General features: G+C 39.3%; 1 protein-coding gene across 14 annotated transcripts in view; it reads right to left on the reverse strand.

Moving 5' to 3' along the window:
• Nucleotides 1-14,914: 14,914 nt before the first annotated feature.
• Nucleotides 14,915-19,997, reverse strand: part of UBE2W (ubiquitin conjugating enzyme E2 W) — a 91,611-nt gene continuing 86,528 nt past the window's right edge. For all 14 annotated transcript variants that reach the window (XM_002759002.7, XM_002759003.7, XM_078352648.1 and 11 more), the window contains one exon: nucleotides 14,915-18,447. In XM_002759002.7, coding sequence (XP_002759048.1) covers nucleotides 18,434-18,447 — 14 coding nt within the window. In that variant the 3' untranslated portion in view covers nucleotides 14,915-18,433. The remainder of the gene's footprint in view (nucleotides 18,448-19,997) is intronic.

Raw genomic sequence — 19,997 nt, forward strand, 5'->3', positions numbered from 1 at the left:
TTTACTTCAAGCCCAAAGTCAAGTAAATTTCCATGACTTAAGTCAAATTTCCAGAAGTACTGTTATTTTTGCTCCTGTTCAGTTTTATGTACTGACATTCAATTATTCTTACGTACTACAGAAGGCAATGTTTTCCAACTACATTCATAGCTAGGAATTATCACTAAAGATCTTTAACATTACTTTTTAGGAAAAAAATAAGCTCAAGCAAAATTAGAATGTATTCTAGTCTAAACCATAAGAAATTACCTTGAGTTGTCAATTCTGGATTGTTGAGCTGGAAATCAGGGTCAACTGCGCCTACCAAGATGACCTTCTTTGCAGCCTGCTTCTGGACACAGGAATCCAAGTACTAAGACAGTAGCAATAATTTAAAGTTCAATGGGACTCTAGCAGCGTTTCCTGGCAAGAATGGAATCCCTTGGATGGGACCATTGTTCCAGGACCCATATATTCTTCCTGTTAGAGACAATACCCAGTAAACAGGTCTGTGAGTCAAGATGCATACAGCGGCCGGGCGCGGTGGCTCACGTCTATAATCCCAGCACTCTGGGAAGCCAAGGCAGGTGGATCACGAGGTCAAGAGATCAAGACCATCCTGGTCAACGAGGTGAAACCCCATCTCTACTAAAAACACAAAAATTAGCTGGGCATGGTGGCGCGCGCCTGTAGTCCCAGCTACTCGGGAGGCTGAGACAGGAGAATTGCTTGAACCCAGAAGGCGGAGGTTGCGGTGAGCCGAGATCGTGCCATTGCATTCCAGTCTGGGTAACAACAGTGAAACTCCGTCTCAAAAAAAAAAAAAAAGATGCATACAGCATCTTGGAAGATGGCACCCATCTTTGCAGAGTGTTGCCTCTGAACCGGTAAGTCAGCTGTTTCTCCAGGAAGCAGTCCTGATGTTCTTTCAGGCTGATTACTTCTGGGTGGTGCATGTGTGATAGGGCCAGGTGACTCCTGGAGCTTTGTTGTGATGTCACCTCCTGGTCAGATGCTGTGTTGTGTGGGATCCATGCCTGTGAATCAGGCACTCCATGAGATCCCAGACAGTAATGCTGGCTGATAGACTTTGCAGGCAGAAAAGGTAAACCAACACCCAGAGAGTGTTATTCCAGCACGACCAAATTGCTTGCCCTTTGTGCTCCTTTGCTAGGGTTGTTGTAATCAAGTACCACAAACTGGATGGCTTAAACAGTAGATATTTATTTTCTCGCAGTTCTGGAAGCTAGAAGTTCAAGATCAAGGTGTGGGCAGGGTTGGTTTCCTGTGAGGACAGAGAGGGTAGGGTCTGTCCCAGGCCCTTCTTTGGTTTATAGATGACCATCTTCACATTCTTCCTGTATCTCACATCTTTGTCTCTTTGTGTGTGTCTCTGTGTCCCAATTTTCCTTGTTTATAAGAACACCAGTCTGGACGCATTGGCCCATGCCTGTAGTCCCAGCACTTGCAGAGCCTGAGGTAGGTGGATCACTGGAGCCCAGGAGTTCAAGAGACATGGCAAAACCCCATCTTTACAAAAATTAACCAGGCATGATGGTGCGCACCTGTAAACATGGCAAAACCCCATCTTTACAAAAATTAACCAGGCATGGTGGGGCGCACCTGTAGTCCTAGCTACTCAGGAGGCTGAGGTAGGAAGATTGCTTGAGCCCAGGAGCTGAAGGCTGCAGTGACCCGAGATTGTGCCGCTATACTCCAGCCTGGGCAACAGAGTGAGACCCTGTCCCCACTGACAAAAAAGAAAGAAAAACAGTGCCATTGCATTAGGGCCTGTTCTAATGACTTCATAATGACTTGATCAACTCTGTAAAGACCTTGTCTCCAAATAAGATCACATTCTGAGGTTCTAGGTGTTAGACTTCAACACATGAAATTAAGGGGCATAACCAAGGACCATGGACTAATGGAGAAGGCATCTGACTTTGAATTTGAAGGACACACAGTTCAACCCACAACACCCTTCTAGGACAAAAGGATCCCAATGTAGTTAACATGACATCAGCAGAAATGTTGGGTGCTGAGTGTATATACATATTTTAATTATATATATATATACTAAGTATATATACTATTCATATATATGAATTTATATATAATCATTTTTTATACATATATATAATTTTTTTGAAACAGAGTCTCAACTCTGTCCCCCAGGCTGGAGTGCAGTGGCACCATCTCGGCTCACTGCAACCTCTGCCTCCCAGGTTCAAGCAATTCTCCTGCCTCAGCCTCCCGAGTAGCTAGGATTACAGGTGTCCACCACTACACCCAGCTAATTTTTTGTATTTTTAGTAGAGATGAGATTTCACTATGTTGGCCAGGCTGGTCTGGAAATCCTGACCTTGTGATTCGCCTGCCTTGGCCTCCCAAAGTGCTTGGATTGCTGGTGTGAGCAACCACTCCTGGCCTAATTATATATTTTTATATAAAATTTATAATATATAAAAAATATATATAATACTTACAAGAAATACTCTGCGTTGTAGTCTGGTTACTTGGAAAGAGTATAATCCTCTTGAGACTTGCTTTTTAAGGTTTTTGAGATAATTCATTAAGGATTAATTTTTCCTCAATACTAGACAATACTTTCTGAATATTCCACCTTATGCCACCTGAATTGCACGATTTTGCACTCTGGCTGGAGGGAACACAAGCTCTTCCCAGCTTGTGTGATCTCTGCCTATCGCTCATTTTGGATGATTCCTTCCCCTGCTTCATGACCTCCCGCACATGCTGAAGCTGCACTGGCTGCTCTCTGAGATCCTTGGGGACCTCTCTCTACAAAGCCCTGTCCTCTTTAGTACTCCGAACTGAGGACTCCAGTTACCCTGGGCCTCTCTGGACTTCCGACTTTGCTTCCCCAGGTCAGGAGGATGGCTGGGCTCCATCTGCTTCCCTTCACTCCAGCAGCTGAGAGCACCATCCAGGCAGGGAGCAGGGGTAGGTATAGGGCTCACTCCATCTGTTTTCCTTCTTTCAGAGACTGATGCCCTTTTTTGCCTGCTAGCCAATGTTCTGAAAACTGTTGTTTCAGCTGGGTGTGGTTGCTCACACCTGTAATCCCAGCACTTTGGGAGGCCAAGGCAGGAGGATCACCTAAGGTCAGAAATTCAAGACCAGCCTGGCCAAGAAAATAAAATCCTGTCTCTACTAAAAATACAAAAATTAGCTGGGTGTGGTAGCAGGTGCCTGTAGTCCCAGCTACTTGGGAGGCTGAGGCAGGAGAATCTCTTGAACCCAGGAGGCGGAAGTTGCAGTGAGCCGAGATTGAACCATTGCACTCCATTCAGCCTTGGTGTCAGAGCAAGACTCCACCTCAAAAAAAAAAAAAAAAAAACAAACCACTGAAAAGATGTAGAACAAATGCTTAGATGTGCTATTAATCAAGAGGGATAATGTATATTTTGCATGATAGAATAAGAAAACAAAACACTATTGGATACAGGATCAGAAAAAAAAACAAAATCAACAAACAGAAAGTCTCAATAGGAGGGTAAAGCCAAATGAGAGGAAATCTTCTTTTTATCTAGACAAGATCTCACTATGTTGCCAGGCAGGAGTGCAGTAGCTATTCACAGGCTCCATCATAGCACACCGTGACCTCAAATGCCTGGCCCCAAGCCATCCCGTAGCTTTAACCTCCTGAATAGCTGGAACTACAGACATGGGCCTCCAACCCTGGTGTAAGATGACATCTTATAGGAAGAAGTAACATACTTTACTTTGGACCAAAACAAATAAACGAAACAAAACTACGTACACAGATATAACCAACACAAAAGACGTGGCTTTTACCAATCAAAATCATGAGTCAAGTGGCTGCCAAAAAAAGTGATTTCAAGCCTGGGCAACACAGTGAGACCCTTGCCTCTACAAATAAATTTAAAAATTAGTCTGGGCATGGTGGCTCATGCCTGTAATTTTCAGCACTTTGGGAGGCCGAGGTGGGCAGATCACGAGGTTAAGAGATCAAGACCATCCTGGTCAACATGGTGAAACCATATCTTTACTAGAAATACAAAAATTAGCTGGATGTGGTGGTATATGCCTGTAGTCCCAGCTACATGGGAGGCTGAGGCAGGAGAATCACTTGAAATCGGGAGGCAGAGGTTGCAGTGAGCCAAGATGGTGCCATTGCACTCCAGCCTGGGCGACAGAGTGAGACTCTGTCTCAAAAAAACAAAAACAAAAACAAAAGAATTAACCAGGAAGTTCAGGCATGGTGGCTCATGCCTGTAATCCCAGGACTTTGGGAAGCCGAGGTGGGTGGATCACCTGATTTCAGGAGTTGGAAACCAGCCTGGCCAACATGACAAAACCTCATCTCTACTAAAAATACAAAAATCAGCAGCTGGGTGTGGTGGCATGTGCCTGTCATCCCAGCTACTTGGGTGGCTGAGGCAGGAGAATTGCTTAAACCCGGGAGGAGAAGGTTGCAGTGAGCCAAGATGGCACCACTGCACTCCAGCCTGGGTGACAAGCGTGAAACTCCATCTCAAAAAAATAGCAGTGTTTTTCAAGTTTGTTTTACACAGCAAACTTTCTTCTAATGCAAACTTCTATAGAACATCAATGTGAAATATAGTCACGTGTGTCCCTGAGGTAACTGCAAGAAACTCCTAGCGCTCTGAGAAACAGCTTGAAAATCCTTGGCCTAAACCACAGAGCAAGTTCTATTCTCTTGTATCTTGAGATGAAATATTTTTATTTAGACAAGATCTCACTATGTTGCCAGGCAGGAGTGCGGTAGCTATTCACAGGCCACTATTTGAAGTGGTAATGTCAGTTCTGGTTACTACACTTTAAAGCATCTTTGAAAATCTTGGTCCTACAAAAGAATGATGCAAGGATTTGAAAATGTATCATATTAAAAATCAGTGAGGGAGATGTTTTCCTATGTTATGAAATACGTTCTTGAAATACATACTCAAAAAACCTGAACATATCTGGAAAAGAGACCAGGACTTATTCCGTGTCTCCAGAAGGCAAAATTAGAAAAAAGACATAGTGTGTGTTAGTTTGTTAGGGCTGCCATAACAAAGTAGTTCAAACTGGATGGCTTAAAAGAAATCAGAAATTTATTGTCTCACAGCTCTGGAGGCTGGAAGTCCATGATCAAGGTGTCAGCAGAACCATGTTCTCTTCCACAGCTCCAGGGAAGAACCTTGCCCTGCCCCTTCCAGCCTCTGATGTCCCCAGCAATCCCTGGCATTCGCTGGCTTGTCAATATATCACACATGACTACATGGGCTTCTCCCCTTTTGTGTCTGTGTGTCTGCATCTCTTCTTCAATTCTTAGGACACCAGTTATATTGGATTAAGGGCACACTCTACTTTGGTATGACCTCACCTCAACTAGTGACATCTGCAATGACTCTATTTCCAAATAGGGTCACAATTTGAGGTACCGGTAGTTAGGCCTGTAACACATCTTATTGGAGGACACAATTCAGTCTGTAATAGATAGTATGAAGGCAATCTGAAATATATAGTTTCTGAATATCACAGAAACGTGTCTTCAAAATGTGCTGTCAGGTGTCAGTGTGTGTGTGTGTGTGTGTGTGTATGTGTGTGTGTGAGAGAGAGAGAGACAGAGAGACAGAGAGATAGAGACATGGTCTCATTCTATCTCCAGGTTGGAGTGCAGTGGAACAATGCAACCTCCATCTCCCAGGCTGAAGCAATCTTTGTACCTTAGCTTCCCACATAGCTGGGACTACAGATGCACACCACCACACTCAGCTAATTTTTTTTTTTTTTTTGTAATTTTGTAGAGATGAAGTTTTGCCATGTTGCCCAGGCTGGTCTTGAACTCCTGGACTCAAGCAATCCACCTTCCTTGACCTTCCAAAGTATTGGGATTACAGGTGTGAGCCACCACACCTGGCCTGCAAGAAATAACTTTCTAATAATCAGATTTATTCAAAAGTGCAATGATTTCTGAGTTAGGTTAATCCCCATAAATGAAGGTGATCAGGGTGATTACTTCAAAGACATTCAGAAATAATTTATTCATTGATTAGGCTTTTGGACTAGAAAGTATTAAATTCCTGGCTGGTCACAATGGCTCACGCCTCTAATCCTAGCACTTTGGGAGGCTGAGGCAGTCGGATCCCTTGAGGTCAGGAGTTCAAGACCAGCCTTACCAACATGGTGAAACGCTGTCTCTACTAAAAGAAAAAGAATTAGATTCTGTCACTAACTAAGGTTGCATTTTCTAGAATTCTATATAAGTAAAGCCATATAGGATATATGCTTTTTTGCCTGGCTATATTCATTCAGTATAACCAAGATATATCAGGATACATCAACTTCATTACATGTATCAATAGTTTCTTCCTGTTTTATTGCTGAGTATTATTCCATTGTATGGAGATTTTGCTTATCTGTTCACCTATTGATGGACATTCAGGATGTTTCTAGTTTGGGCAGATTACATAAAACATAAATGTTTGATATAAACATTAGTGTACAAAGACTTTTGTGGACATATGCTTGTTTTTTTCTCTTGGGCAAATGGCTAGGTGTGAAATGGCTCATTTGTATACTAGGTATGTGCATAACTTTTAAAGAAACTGCCAAATTATTTTCCAAAGTGGTTGTACAATTCTAAATTCCCACCCGCAGCATAGGAGAGTTTCCATTGCTCCACGTCCTTGCCGAAACTTGGTATGGTCAATGCAGTGAGTGTGTAGTGGTATCTCATTGTTTTTATTTGTATTTTGCTAATGACTAAGAGTGTTGAGCAGCATTCCAGATGTTTGTTTGCCATTCCTGTGTTTTCTTTGGTTAAGTATCAGTTCAAGTAAAAAAAAAATTACCCATTACTTCATTGGGTTTTGTCATTGAATTTTAAGGGGTTTTCTTAAGTATAAATATATCATTTATCAGATATATCAATATAATTTGCAAATATATTCTGTCTTGTTTTTATAGTTTGTCTTTTGAAGAACCTGTTTTAAATTTTGATGAGTCCAACTCATTCTTTTAAAATTTGTGTCATAGTTAAGAAATCTTTGCCAAATCCAAGACATCAGATTTTCTTTCTTTCTTTCTTTTTTTTTTTTACTGTTTTGGTCACAATTTAGTAAAACTGGTCTACGATTCAGTTTGGGCTAATTTTGTACACAGTGTTAGGTAAAAATTTTTTTTAATATAGCTTTCCAAATGTTATTATTTATTTATTTTTTTTGAGACGGAGTTTTACTGTTGTTACCCAGACTGCAACCTCCGCCTTCTGGGTTCAAGCAATTCTCCTACCTCAGCCTCCCGAGTAGCTGGGACTACAGGCGTGCACCACCATGCCCAGCTAATTTTTGTATTTTTAGTAGAGATGGGTTTTCACCATGTTGACCAGGATGGTCTCGATCTCTTGACCTCGTGATCCACCCGCCTTGGCCTCCCAAAGTGCTAGGATTATAGGCGTGAGCCACTGCGCCCGGCCACTTTCCAAATGTTCTAATGCCTTTTGTTGTATGAACTATTGCTTCATAGAGAAGTGACTTGACATCTTTTTTTGAAAATCAGTTGGCAGGTATTTCTGGACTCTATTCTGTTCCATTATATCTATCTTTTTTTTGAGACAGTCTTGCTCTGTCGCCCAGGCTAGAGTGCAGTGGCACAATCTTGGCTCACTGCAACCTCCACTTCTTTGGTTCAAGCAATTTCCCTGCCTCAGCCTCCCAAGTAGCTGGGATTACAGGTACCCGCCACCACATCTGGCTAATTTCTTTGCATTTTTAATAGACACAGGGTTTCGCCATGTTGGCTAGACTGGTCTCGAACTCCTGATCTCAGGTGATCCGCCCACCTTGGCCTCCCAAAGTATTGGGACTACAGGCATGAGCCACCACGCCTGGTCATAAAATGGGTTTTTACAACTCAAATTCAACACTTCCACCACACTGTTCTTTCTCATACCCGAGCCATCGCAGTGTGTGCTTTATCTCAGATGCTCTCATCTTCACTGTCCCACCTTTACCTGACAAATACTCATCCTGCATTTCATCATGTCCCTTTAATTCTCTCTTGGATTCCCTGTGTTGATTGTTCCTGCCTTGATGGTCACCCAGCACTTCGTGATTACCCCAGGACACCAAGTGTCAAACTGTATTTCAATTACCTGTCTGCCTTTCCTGCCTGATCACAGTTCATTGAGACTCAGTAGGCATTCAATATTATTCAAGTGAGTATAAAGACAAACAAGATAGGTTCTCATTGAGAAGATCCCGTTATGCTAGGCAGATCAGCAAACCATGTCAGATCATGTCAAACTCCTCTAATGCTTTCTAGGTCTGTTTACATTGTTTCTGCTGGTTGCTTATCATGGTATTTTATTTCCTAGAATGTGATTAACTTTATGTCCTAGGAAGAAACTATCTTCCTCCAGAGAGGAAGATTTTCATTTGCTTCTGCATGTCACCTCCTGAGGACACTGCCAGTTAGGAACCACACCTTAATCCAAGTACAAGGCTTGACATTCCCTGAACCACCCTCAAGTGGATGCAAGTCTGAATCATGGCTGGTTTACTTAGCTGATCTTTACTATGAAGTAGACCTACTGGGTCTAGCTTTAAATTATTTCTTGGCTGGGTGGGATGGCGCACACCTGTAACCCCAGCACTTTGGGAGGCTGAGGTGATCATGAGGTCAAGAGATCAAGACTGTTCTTGCTAATACTGTGAAACCCCATCTCTACTTAAAAAAAAAAAAATCAGCTGGGCATGGTGGTACGCACCTGTAGTCGCAGCTACTCAGGAGGCTGAGGCAGGAAAACAGCTTGAACCTGGGAGGTGGAGGTTGCAGTGAGCTATCGCTCCACTGCACTCCAGCCTGGTGAGTGTGGGATGCTGGGGTAGTAGTTCAGGCTTCTTGTTTTAGGCATATCCTGGGCAAGTATCCTTGTGACACTACTGCCCATACAGTGGGTCAGTTTCATTACTATTTCTTCCCAATTGATAAATGCTCCGAGGACAAAAGCAACTCTTCGTTGCTGGGCTCATCTCTCCGCTAGTGGAAAGTGAAGGACCAAATTACTTAAATCTTACCCTGCTTCACAAGGACCTACATCATTCCAAATATCCTGCTCACCCTGAACCAGCCACGCAGTTCTTTGTGCTGATTTTCATGCAAGCTCCTCTCCTGTCCTAGCTTTTTGTACTTGGGAACTCTTAAACCCATCTACAAAGTTTACAATTTTCACACCATGACAGAGTATTTTTATGAAATGGAGTCTTGCTCTGTCACCCAGGCTGGAGTGCAGTGTGTGGTCTCAGCTCACTGCAACCTCTGCTTCCTGGGTTCATGTGATTCTAGTGCCTCAGCCTCCTGAATAGCTGGGATTACAGGTGCGCGCCACCACGCCTGGCCAATTTTTTGTATATTTAGTAGAGATGGGGTTTCTCCATGTTGGACAGGCTAGTCTCAACCTTCTGGCCTCAAGTGATCCGCCTGCCTCGGCCTCCCTAAGTGCTGGGATTACAGGTGTTAGCCACCAAGCCTGGTCCATGACAATATTCAAAGAAAATAAATCCACAGTGTGCACGTGCAGATTGGTTACACAGATGTATTGCATAAATGCTGAAGGTTTGGGCTGTATTGAACCACTCTCTCAAATAGTGAACACAATACCCAGTAGGTGGTTTTTCAAACCCTGGCACCCATCCCCCACTCCCTTTTGAAGTTCCCTGTGTCTATCTTTATGTATGACTACTTTTCGCAGACCTTTCTGTGATACTCAGAAACTATCTGCACCTCTTAAGGCTTGTCACATTTCATATGATATGCTTTTCTATTTATTACCTCCCATATTACATAGGCCCTTTGAAGATACATAACCTCATCTCCCACCCTTCTTGGCATAGGAAAGGTACACAATAATTATGTTTAATGTTGGTTTTTAATGTCTATGACTGTCAGGTTTACCTTTATGATTTTATGGTTGAGATGCATTTAGTTTAAAACAATTTGTGACAAGCAATTTGCCTTGGAAATAAAGATACAAGAAACACCTATAAAAAAGAAGCCAAAACCAATGAAGAATGATTAATGATTTATTTAAAAGTAACTTTCTCAAACTCTCTGGGATAGAAAGAGCAGGGTATTCTGCTGTAACATTTTACTCAGATGGTGGTTTCAGACTTGTTTCAAAATTGCTAGCACCTAAGTTTCTTTGAGAAAGCTAGGATAAAATACAAGTATAATCAAGTTAATTCAATACACAATTAAATGCCTATATGCTACAGGTACTGTATGCTAGGTACTGTGTGCTATGTGCTAGGGCCACAAACACAATTTCAACACTGTCCCTACTGTTAAAAAGTTCAGGATAGATGACTGGCAGGGGGTGGGGAGAGAAGAAAGGACAAAGATGACCACCTTTCAGCTACCTCTGAACTAGACATTTCATGTAGAAACACAGATCATGAACATTCTAGGAACAGGGAAGAACATTAGCAAAGGACAATGGAGGCTTACACTGCTACTGCTTATGAAACAAGGTTTGTGAGGCTGAAGAGCAGCCCAGGGACACCCAGGCTGGGCAGTGAAAGACCCTAACAGTAAGGAGACTGGAGAGAGGGTAGAAACCTCAGAGATGTTTTCAAGTTACACTCAGCAGGACTTGAAAAATGCAAGAGGAAGAGGACTTCTCATCAGTGTCACTGCTTGGTTAACTAGGTTGGATAGGTATGTCATAAAATTATAGCAGGATAAAAGAAACATTTTCATTGGGTTATGGAGACATAAAATTTTAATGTTGAATTGGCTATCTGCAAGATACAGCCATCTATATCAGGTACTTGCCTGATGAAACATATTCACCCACATGAAGTCCTTGAAGGCCAGGTACAGACATGAAAAGATACTTCCTTAGTTGATAAACCCTTTTTATTAAAATATTTCCATAATCCACTTAACTGTAAAGGGTATAGGGATTCCCACTTACATATTTCACGTTATCCAGGCAAACATTAAAAATAAACTAAAAAAATGGTTGAAAGGGGCCCCAAACAGGAGAGAGAACCACTGTGGCTTTGAGCTTTACTATCCAAGTACACAGAACTCTTAGCTGTCACTTGACCCTTCAATTCAGCTTATGTTTAATCTCGTTATATATTATGTTAGTGTGAAAATGAGTAAGAAATACAGGAAGGACATCAACAGAATCACTTATCCAGAGTAGCTAAAACTAGTGGAGAAGTCAAATCTTACCATGGGAGGTAGAAATTACTTTAAGGATGATAATAAAGGAAAAGGGCACTATCAAAGTACAGAGGAAGACGGATCATATATTTATCTAACCATCTACTAACATAGTTGTGTAGGACGGCAGGAACAGCTTGAGACACGATTGTTTTTATGGCAGAATGCCTGCCTCAATGACTAAGGTGCTCCTGAGGCAGGTAGATCCCCTGGAGAAAGGAAAACTTATAATTACCAGCAGAGCATATTTAATTGTCGGGAATAACAGATACTGAGATAGCCCCTTCTTGCGATTATTTCCTTTCTCTTCTTGCAGCTTCAAGAGTCACTCATTTAAGTCAATTAGTTGATCTGTTTGTATACTCCAGAAAGCATCCAGAAATTCTTTACAGTATGTCCATAATTAATTGTACAATTTGAAGTTCAGCAACATCAGACTCACGATAACTCTAAGCAAGTGCCTAGGTCTCCATTTCCATCTTCTCTGAAAACACTGTCTTTAATTGCGACTTATTAAAACACAAAGAAACACTAACCTATTTAACACATCATCATATTACACAAAGATGATGTGTTAAATAGGTGGTTTAAGTGACTTTCTTCATTCTGTTGCACTCATTTTGGAAATGGACATGCTCCTGTTTCCATAATCCTTTAAAATACAGTCTTTTGCAAAGAGAAACTACTGTACAAATAAAGTTTTACATCATAAACTAAAAAGAGGTCTGGTATCTATCCAATTTAGTATTCAAGTCTACAGAAAAAATTCAATGACAACTGCTTTATTATTTAAAGTTATGAAATTCCATAAAGCACACAAAGTAATCTGCATTCAACAGTCTGATACATGTATTTAAAAATATATAACAGATTTATCTGTTTTAACATTTATATTCTATTTAAAAAGTAGTGACTTTACATATTTTGCAACTTGAATTTATAAAATACATAAATCCACCTTATTCGAATCCTCAACCATGAGCTTTCATTCCTATTAACAAAATGCATAATCTGTAGTTCTGAATGATGAAACGAAAATGGTACCAACTAAAATGAACAAATTCATTTTGACCTGAACATGCATTTAGTTTTTGGCTACTAATCAACTCGATAATCCATTCAAATAATTATCTTACCTTGAGCCTGACCATCAGTTTGCCTTTACATAAGCCATCTGTGGTTAACTATGAAGAGATGCATTTTCATGGTATCTGACAAAATTTACCAAGTTCCTTATGGGAGATTTCAGGCTTCAAAAGAGGCAGGATAATTCAATCTTTCCACATACCAGAAAATCTGATAAGTGATGTCATTGTGAAATCATGCTTTTGCCTTTGAGAAAACTTAGAATTGTTGTAGGACCAATCTTTACTCAAAACCCAGAGAGTATTATGTGCCAAGAAACAGAACAAGAACTGGATCTCTCCTTTTCCCAGTCACTCATTCACCTTATAAAACCGGAGTTCTTGAGGTATGATAAGATAGATCAGCTCCTATTCAGCATTCCTTCCACATATGCAAAATACCCTGATATTTTAACAAACTTTTTTTCATTAAAAAAATAGTCATTTAATCATTCTGAAGACTCATCACAAAATACAAGTCACAATATTAACATGTGAAAATTAAAATTACAATTAACATCTCACCAGGATAATCAAACCCTAACTTCAACTTTCAGGACAAAGAGCTGTTTCAAGTACTTCTAGATTTTATGTGCCTCTAATGATAATAATGCAATAAACCTATCTTTAAATTAGCAAACAGACCAGACATGGTGGCTTGTACCTGTAATCCAAGCACTTTGGGAGGCTGAGGCAGGAGGAATGCTTGAGCCCGGGAATTCAAGATCAGCCTGGGCAACATGGTCAGATCTCGTGTCTTAAAAAAATGTATATATGTATGTCTCCAGGCATGCTGGCATACACCTGTAGACTCAGCTACTCAGGAGAGGCTGAGGCAGAAGGAGTGCTTCAGCCAAGAAGGTCAAGGGTGCAATGACTGTGCCACTGCACTCCAGCCTGGGCAAGACCCTGTCACATAAACAAAAACAACCCATACACAATTCATGTTGAGAAAGCAAGTCTCCCACAAATTATTTTAAAAAATAATTCCAGGCTGGGCACAGTGGCTCATGCCACTTGAGGTCAGGAGTTTGACACCAGCCTAGCTGACACTGTGAAGTGTCGTCTCTACTAAAAACACAAAAATTGGGTAGGGCACAGTGGCTCACACCTATAATCTCAGCACTTTGGGAGGTTGACGTGGGTGGATCACGAGGTCAGGAGTTCGAGACCAGCCTGGCCAACACGGTGAAACCCCGTCTCTACTAAAAATACAAAAAATTAGCCGGCATGGTGGTGTGCACCTGTAGTCCCAACTACTTGGGAAGCTGAAGCAAGATAATCACTTGAATCCAGCAGGCAAAGGCTGCAGAGTAAGCTGAGATCATGGCACTGCACTCCAGCCCAAGTCTGAGACTCTGTCTCAAAACAAAACAAAACCAAACCAAGTATTAGGTGTGGTGGCGCAAGCCTGTAATCCCAGCTACTTCGGGAGGCTGAGGCAGGAGAATCGCTTAGACCCAGGAGGTGGAGGTTAAAATGAGCCAAGATCATGCCACTGCTCCAACCTGAACAACAGAGCAAGACTCCATCTCAAAAAAACATAAAAAATAATAATAATTCCACATCTCAAAATGACTTAGAAATTTAAAGGGAAAAATAATTTGCAAGGGCAATAATTAGGCTTTGGGAGTCTTCATCCAAAAATAAAAATTTCTTTAATATTGTAATGAAGAACTAATTACAGCAAACAGCTCATTTACCAAGTAATTATTCAACAAATTTAGCCATCCATCTACTGATGAACTGAAATCAGTATCAGAAATTCCATGTGTTTTATTTGTACAAAGAAGAGCTTTTTTCCCCCACACCCCGAGACAGTTTCACTCTTGTTGCCCAGGCTGGAGTGTGGCGGGATCTCAGCTCACCATAAACTCCACCTCCTGGGTTCAAGCGATTCTCCTGCCTCAGCCTCCCAAGTAGCTGGGATTACAGACATGCACCACCATGCCCGGCTAATTTTGTATTTTTAGCAGAGATAGGGTTTCACCAAGTTGGTCAGGCTGGTCTCGAACTCCTGACATCAGGTGATCTGCCTACCTTGGCCTCCCAAAAGTGCTGGGATTACAGGCGTGAGCCACCACACCCCACTGGAGAGAGAGCCTTTTCAAATTTTTTAAAAATTTATGGCATAATTTTAATATCGTCTTTCTCTAGATTCCCTAACCTCAAAAAAAAAAAAAATTAGAAGTGAGAAAAGAAAACTGCTGAAGACTAATACATTGGACCTCTGTGGGAAGACAGAAAAATAGGAAGAAAAGAAGGGATTTTAAAAAATTTAAAAAGGACTAGGAAGAGGACTGTGGCCAGTTGGTGCAGATTAAAAGATACCTAATTCACAGACCTCAATCATGCACAGGCAGTAAGGGCATTACTATAACATAGAACAGTACAGTCGCCAATTCTGATAATGAATCCTCAGAAAAGAATAATATTGGTTAAGCATCAGTTCTTTTTGAAAAGCAATTTACATACACAGTTACACGTAATTGGACATTTTAAGCATTCAGCTAAGATATGTACAAAAAAATTAATGAAAGTGAGATCAAGAAATATAAGCAGCAGCAACCATAAAGGCATAGAAGAACTAGTGACACTGAATTCTTTATTTAAAAAAATTTTTGAACACACAGTACCTCCTCTTCTCTTCTGTTTTTAGGAAGAAGTTATAACAAGTTTAAAATATCTCAATTCTCAAAAACAATAGGCTTTTTAAAAATAAGACTTAATTACTAGAAACAGTATGTAGTCACATAACCATTTTCATATCACTACTCATTTCCATTATTTACCAATTCATCTTTGATGCAATTTGAAAACAATTAAGCAGTTACTAGACACCTGTTTTAGAATCTGAAGAAAGGATTATCCACCACAGGAATCTAATGATATATATATTTGCATACATTTAAAATTTCATAAGGGAAAAATTAATAAACTATTCTAGTTACTTTATACCAAATATTGATATTTCTAGTCAAAACAACAAGGATTCAGATCTTTCTCCAGGTGAACTGTTGACTATATAAAAGCTATTTCCAGCACTTTCTTCCGGGGATTAAAAATGCTTTATTTCCCTGCTGGCTAAAATGATAAATTACATATCACAAGTAAGTCTTTCAAAAATGAGTATTAATTCCTTAAGAGAGCAACCATAAAATGTATTTAAAAAAAAATTATCTTAAAAGCTGAAAACAGTCCTTCTGCTTAAAATCTATGGCATTAATCCCTACTTGACCAAAAAAAGAAAAAAAAAAAGGGAAGGGCACCATGTTCATGATCTAAGCATGCATAAATAAGGAAGTGAATGTTATCACCGTCTTAATAGAATTTGGCAAACCAGAAAATGGACTAAAAATAAATAAATAAAAAAGAAAGAGTGTATATTATCTTCTAGGTATGAAAGTCTAATTCTGTAGGCCTATGTAGCAAATAGTGCCCACCAAGGGAATGCAGGGAGAAGGCAAGTAGCATATTCCTATACACATTCTCTTGATATTCTGGTTGTCGTTCAACAATACATTACAGAGAAATATTCTTTTTACTATTACAAATTGTTCATTTATTGCCCTCTGTAGAGCAATGACTCAGATAAATGCCTTATGACTTTCCATAATGTAACTTACATATAAATTAAATCTAAGTGCAAGGAGTTTTCAATGATTCCTAAATTCAAGAGAGTGCTGTTAATCTGACTATGAATTTTGAATGTTTGTATTCCTATATTTTAGAATATTTCATCTTATTTTCTTCTCTTTAAACTGTAAGATGACTGAAATTATCTCATTTTCCTCTACTTTCCTGTTTCATTTTAGTTTACGGTATTTATATGTAGAGAGAGAGGTATGTTAAAATATTGTTATAAAAACTCAATTGAGGCTATATATGACCTATTACTCTATAGTATAGCATTGTTAATCTTTGACCCAGTATATTAATTCCTTTGGTGAATAAATGTCACCAGTCATTTCTTTATAAAAGCATTTTAGTAAGAGGACTAGCAATATGGAGAAGAATTTCTCCCTCACTCCCAGAAAAAGATCAAGTCAAACAGTAGTGTAGAGCAGTTATGTAAAATATGAAAATACATAATTTACCACTGCAATTTTCATATTAAAAGCAGTTTAAAACTATGAGGAATTCAAAGACTTTCTATCTTGGTTAAACCGGCCAACCAATAAAACTGACAGAGATCACTGTGAGAATTTACATATATATATACACACATATATATATATAGAATCTCTAGTCAAGACAGAACAAAACTGTATAATTTTTTAAAAGTGGTCATTGTTAACTAGCAGTATATAAACAGTGTTCACAATTTGGTGGCTGGCCACGGCTTTAATTTTTTTTCAAGTTATTTCTATAGCAGACATATTTTTGAAGTCTACCCACACCCCTGAGTTCAGTAATTATACTTTTAGAGTGTAAAATTATATGCCCTTAATTAACAACATGTACAAAGCTACAAAATGTCATCTATACAGATTAAAAACAATTTTAAAATATTATTTACCAATTATTGATTGAATGGTTTTACTGGGTTACATATTTCAAACCTTTCAGCCAACTGGCTTTTAGTTTTAAGCCCAAATTGATTCATATATTCACTGCAGGATATTTCAAAAAGAGTGCAACAATAAGGCATTAGTAAAAATAACATTGCAGTAGAAACAGATTTTGCATATGTGAAAAGGTAATTTATAAAATACATTAATCACTTTTTTTTAAAAAGAACTTAGTTGTAGTATCATTAACTCACATGGTACTGAGAATTGGACCTTTCAACAATTTTTTTTTTTCTATAGAAAATTTTATCTTGCTGTAAGCAAAGTCTTTTCAACAACAACAAAACAAAACCCTCCAGGAAAAACTATATGGCTGTGAGACAAATAAGCAACATACCATTTGATAGTGATTTTTGCCTAAATTTTAAAATAAAAATGTCCACACTCTTTAGTTAAAACATTAAGCCTCTGTCAAAAATGTATTTCTTATTTTAGGGTACAGGATTAAAGGACAAGATGATACTTACAAGTAAAGAAAATTTACAAGAAAAAACTTAACAAATGTTTTTCAATAAAAGTATTATAACATTCAAACTTGACTTATAACAAAAGAAACAAGATTGCAAACAAAAATGTTTACGGGTTTTCCAAACATAAATAAATGAAATAGTGTTTAGGCAGTAGGGCTCATGCTGATGGCTAGCAGGAAGTTAACAGACTATAGTCTACTTGAAAAAAATCTTTAATGTACAAATAAGCCCAAATTATGGACTGCAGCAATTTAATCATCACTGCCATTTTTCTTGCTTCCAAAATAAAGCCTTGATTAAACCATTCATACCCTATATTACTCATACCTTTACTTCAGAGATTGAGGAACTATATACAACAAATGAATTTATTTTCACCATAGGGATAACATACTGTACCTCTCTGCCAATGTTACTTGAAAATCTTCCATGTCAAAACAAATTGACAGCAGATATAAACAATTAAATAAATACGCAATGATCTTTCATTACAGTCCTCTAAAGACGCATGTTAATTCATGCTGTTAATCTTAGGATCACAGTGCATAGAATCCAAATATAAACAGTTGGGGTAACTTTTAAAGTAATGTTGGATCCCTCACTTTATTTATATTCCCACTATAACTGATAAGTTCATTTCATAGGCCCTATCATGCATTAATCATTGAGTGGCAGGAGTTAATGAAACCTTTTCCTGTTACAACGTCCATTGCCGGCAATGAACGTACCAAAACTGCCAAGGAAGTCATTGTTATTGCACAATACATGAGGACCTGGAGCTTTTCCAAAAGCTTAAAAAAATAAAAATAAAAAATGGAATTATATTTGACGTTTCCTGACACCTGCATTAATACTGTATGACTAATAAAAGCATGTCAGTTGCTTGGACTGAACCAGCGATCAACATGCGCCCAGAATGCACACGAGTAAAAATGCAGTAAAAGGAAGAAGTCTTCATTGCCTATAGGTCACTTCCAGTCAAAGGTTAAAGTTCAAAGACTGAATGATCAAAGTGCTCATTTTCTCAGTAGGACTATCTTCTGCTAGGAGGATGGTAACAGTGGCATCAACAAGTATCATCTTTAAGAAAAGGAGAAAAAAGATAATTAAAAAGTCAAGTATGTTTAAGTAAATTCTACAAGTTTGTTTAATGTAGAAATAACTTCAATTAGCAAGAAGTACATAGTTTAAATGTCTGATTTGCCTCCCCAAAACCTGTGAATATAACATGCAATATGCTTTCAATTATACAGTGACAAACAAATTAGTTCTTTCAGGGAAATAGTAGTTCACACAAACCTTAAAAAGATAGGTTATTAATACATTCTATTTAAAATTATAAACTGATATGTTACCACATATTCAGGATGTATCAATCTTAAGAGAATTGTTTTATGAGCAATAAGTTAACACTGCAATAAGATAGGAAGTAAACTCCTAACCAACAGTGCCATGCTACTGAACACAGAATAATATATGATATGTCTTTTTTTTTTTTTTTGAGACGGAGTTTTGCTCTTGTTACCCAGGCTGGAGTGCAATGGCACAATCTCAGCTCACTGCAACCTCCACCTCCTGGGTTCAGGCAATTCTCCTGCCTCAGCCTCCCGAGTAGCTGGGACTACAGGCGTGCGCCACCACGCCCAGCTAATTTTTTGTATTTTTAGTAGAGACGGGGTTTCACCATGTTGACCAGGATGGTCTCGATCTCTTGACCTCGTGATCCACCCGCCTTGGCCTCCCAAAGTGCTGGGATTACAGGCTTGAGCCACTGCGCCCGGCTACATGATATGTCTTTAGACATGAAGTAACCATTTCTTCAATGAGATACAATCTCCAAATCAATAAATTGTTGAGATTAATTTCCCTTTAGAAAATAAGCTTTCAGGCTGGGCATGGTGGCTTACCTCTGTAATCTCAGCATTTTGGGAGGCAGAAGTGGTGGATTACTTGAGGTCAGGATTTTGAGACCAGCCTGGCCAAAATGGTAAAACCCTCGCTCTACTAAAACTATAAAAATTAGCCAGGCATGGTGGCACAAACTGGTAGTCCCAGCTACTCAGAAGGCTGAGGCAAGGGAATACCTTGAACTCAGGAGGCAGAGGTTGCAGTGAAAGAAAATAAGCTTTCAGCAAGTATAGATACATATGCAAATAGGGTCATTAAAAAAACTCATAAAATTATTTAACAATAACTTCTGATAGCCTCAGCACATACTTATGTAACATAGACAACTTTAGGATTATTTATTTTACAAAACATATCTGAAGGATTTATTCTGAGGATGAGTTATTCTTCAGAAGAAAGCAACATAAACTAGGCTGGGCGCGGTAGCTCACACCTGTAGTCCCAGCACTTTGGGAGGCGGGCGGATCATGAGGTCAGGAGATAGAGACCATCCTGGCTAACACAGCTAACTCATCTCTACTAAAAATACAAAAACTTAGCCGGGTGTGGGGCTCACACCTACAGTTCCAGAGGCTGAGGCAGGAGAATTGCTTGAACCTGGGAGGCAAAGGTTGCAATGAGTCAAGTGCATGCCATTGCACTCCGGACTGGGCAACAAGAGTAAAACGCCATCCCCAAGAAAAAAAAACAAAAAGAAAGAAAAAAAAGAAATGAAACTGGTG

Source organism: Callithrix jacchus, chromosome 16 (assembly GCF_049354715.1).
Source record: "Callithrix jacchus isolate 240 chromosome 16, calJac240_pri, whole genome shotgun sequence".
NCBI lineage: Eukaryota > Metazoa > Chordata > Mammalia > Primates > Cebidae > Callithrix > Callithrix jacchus.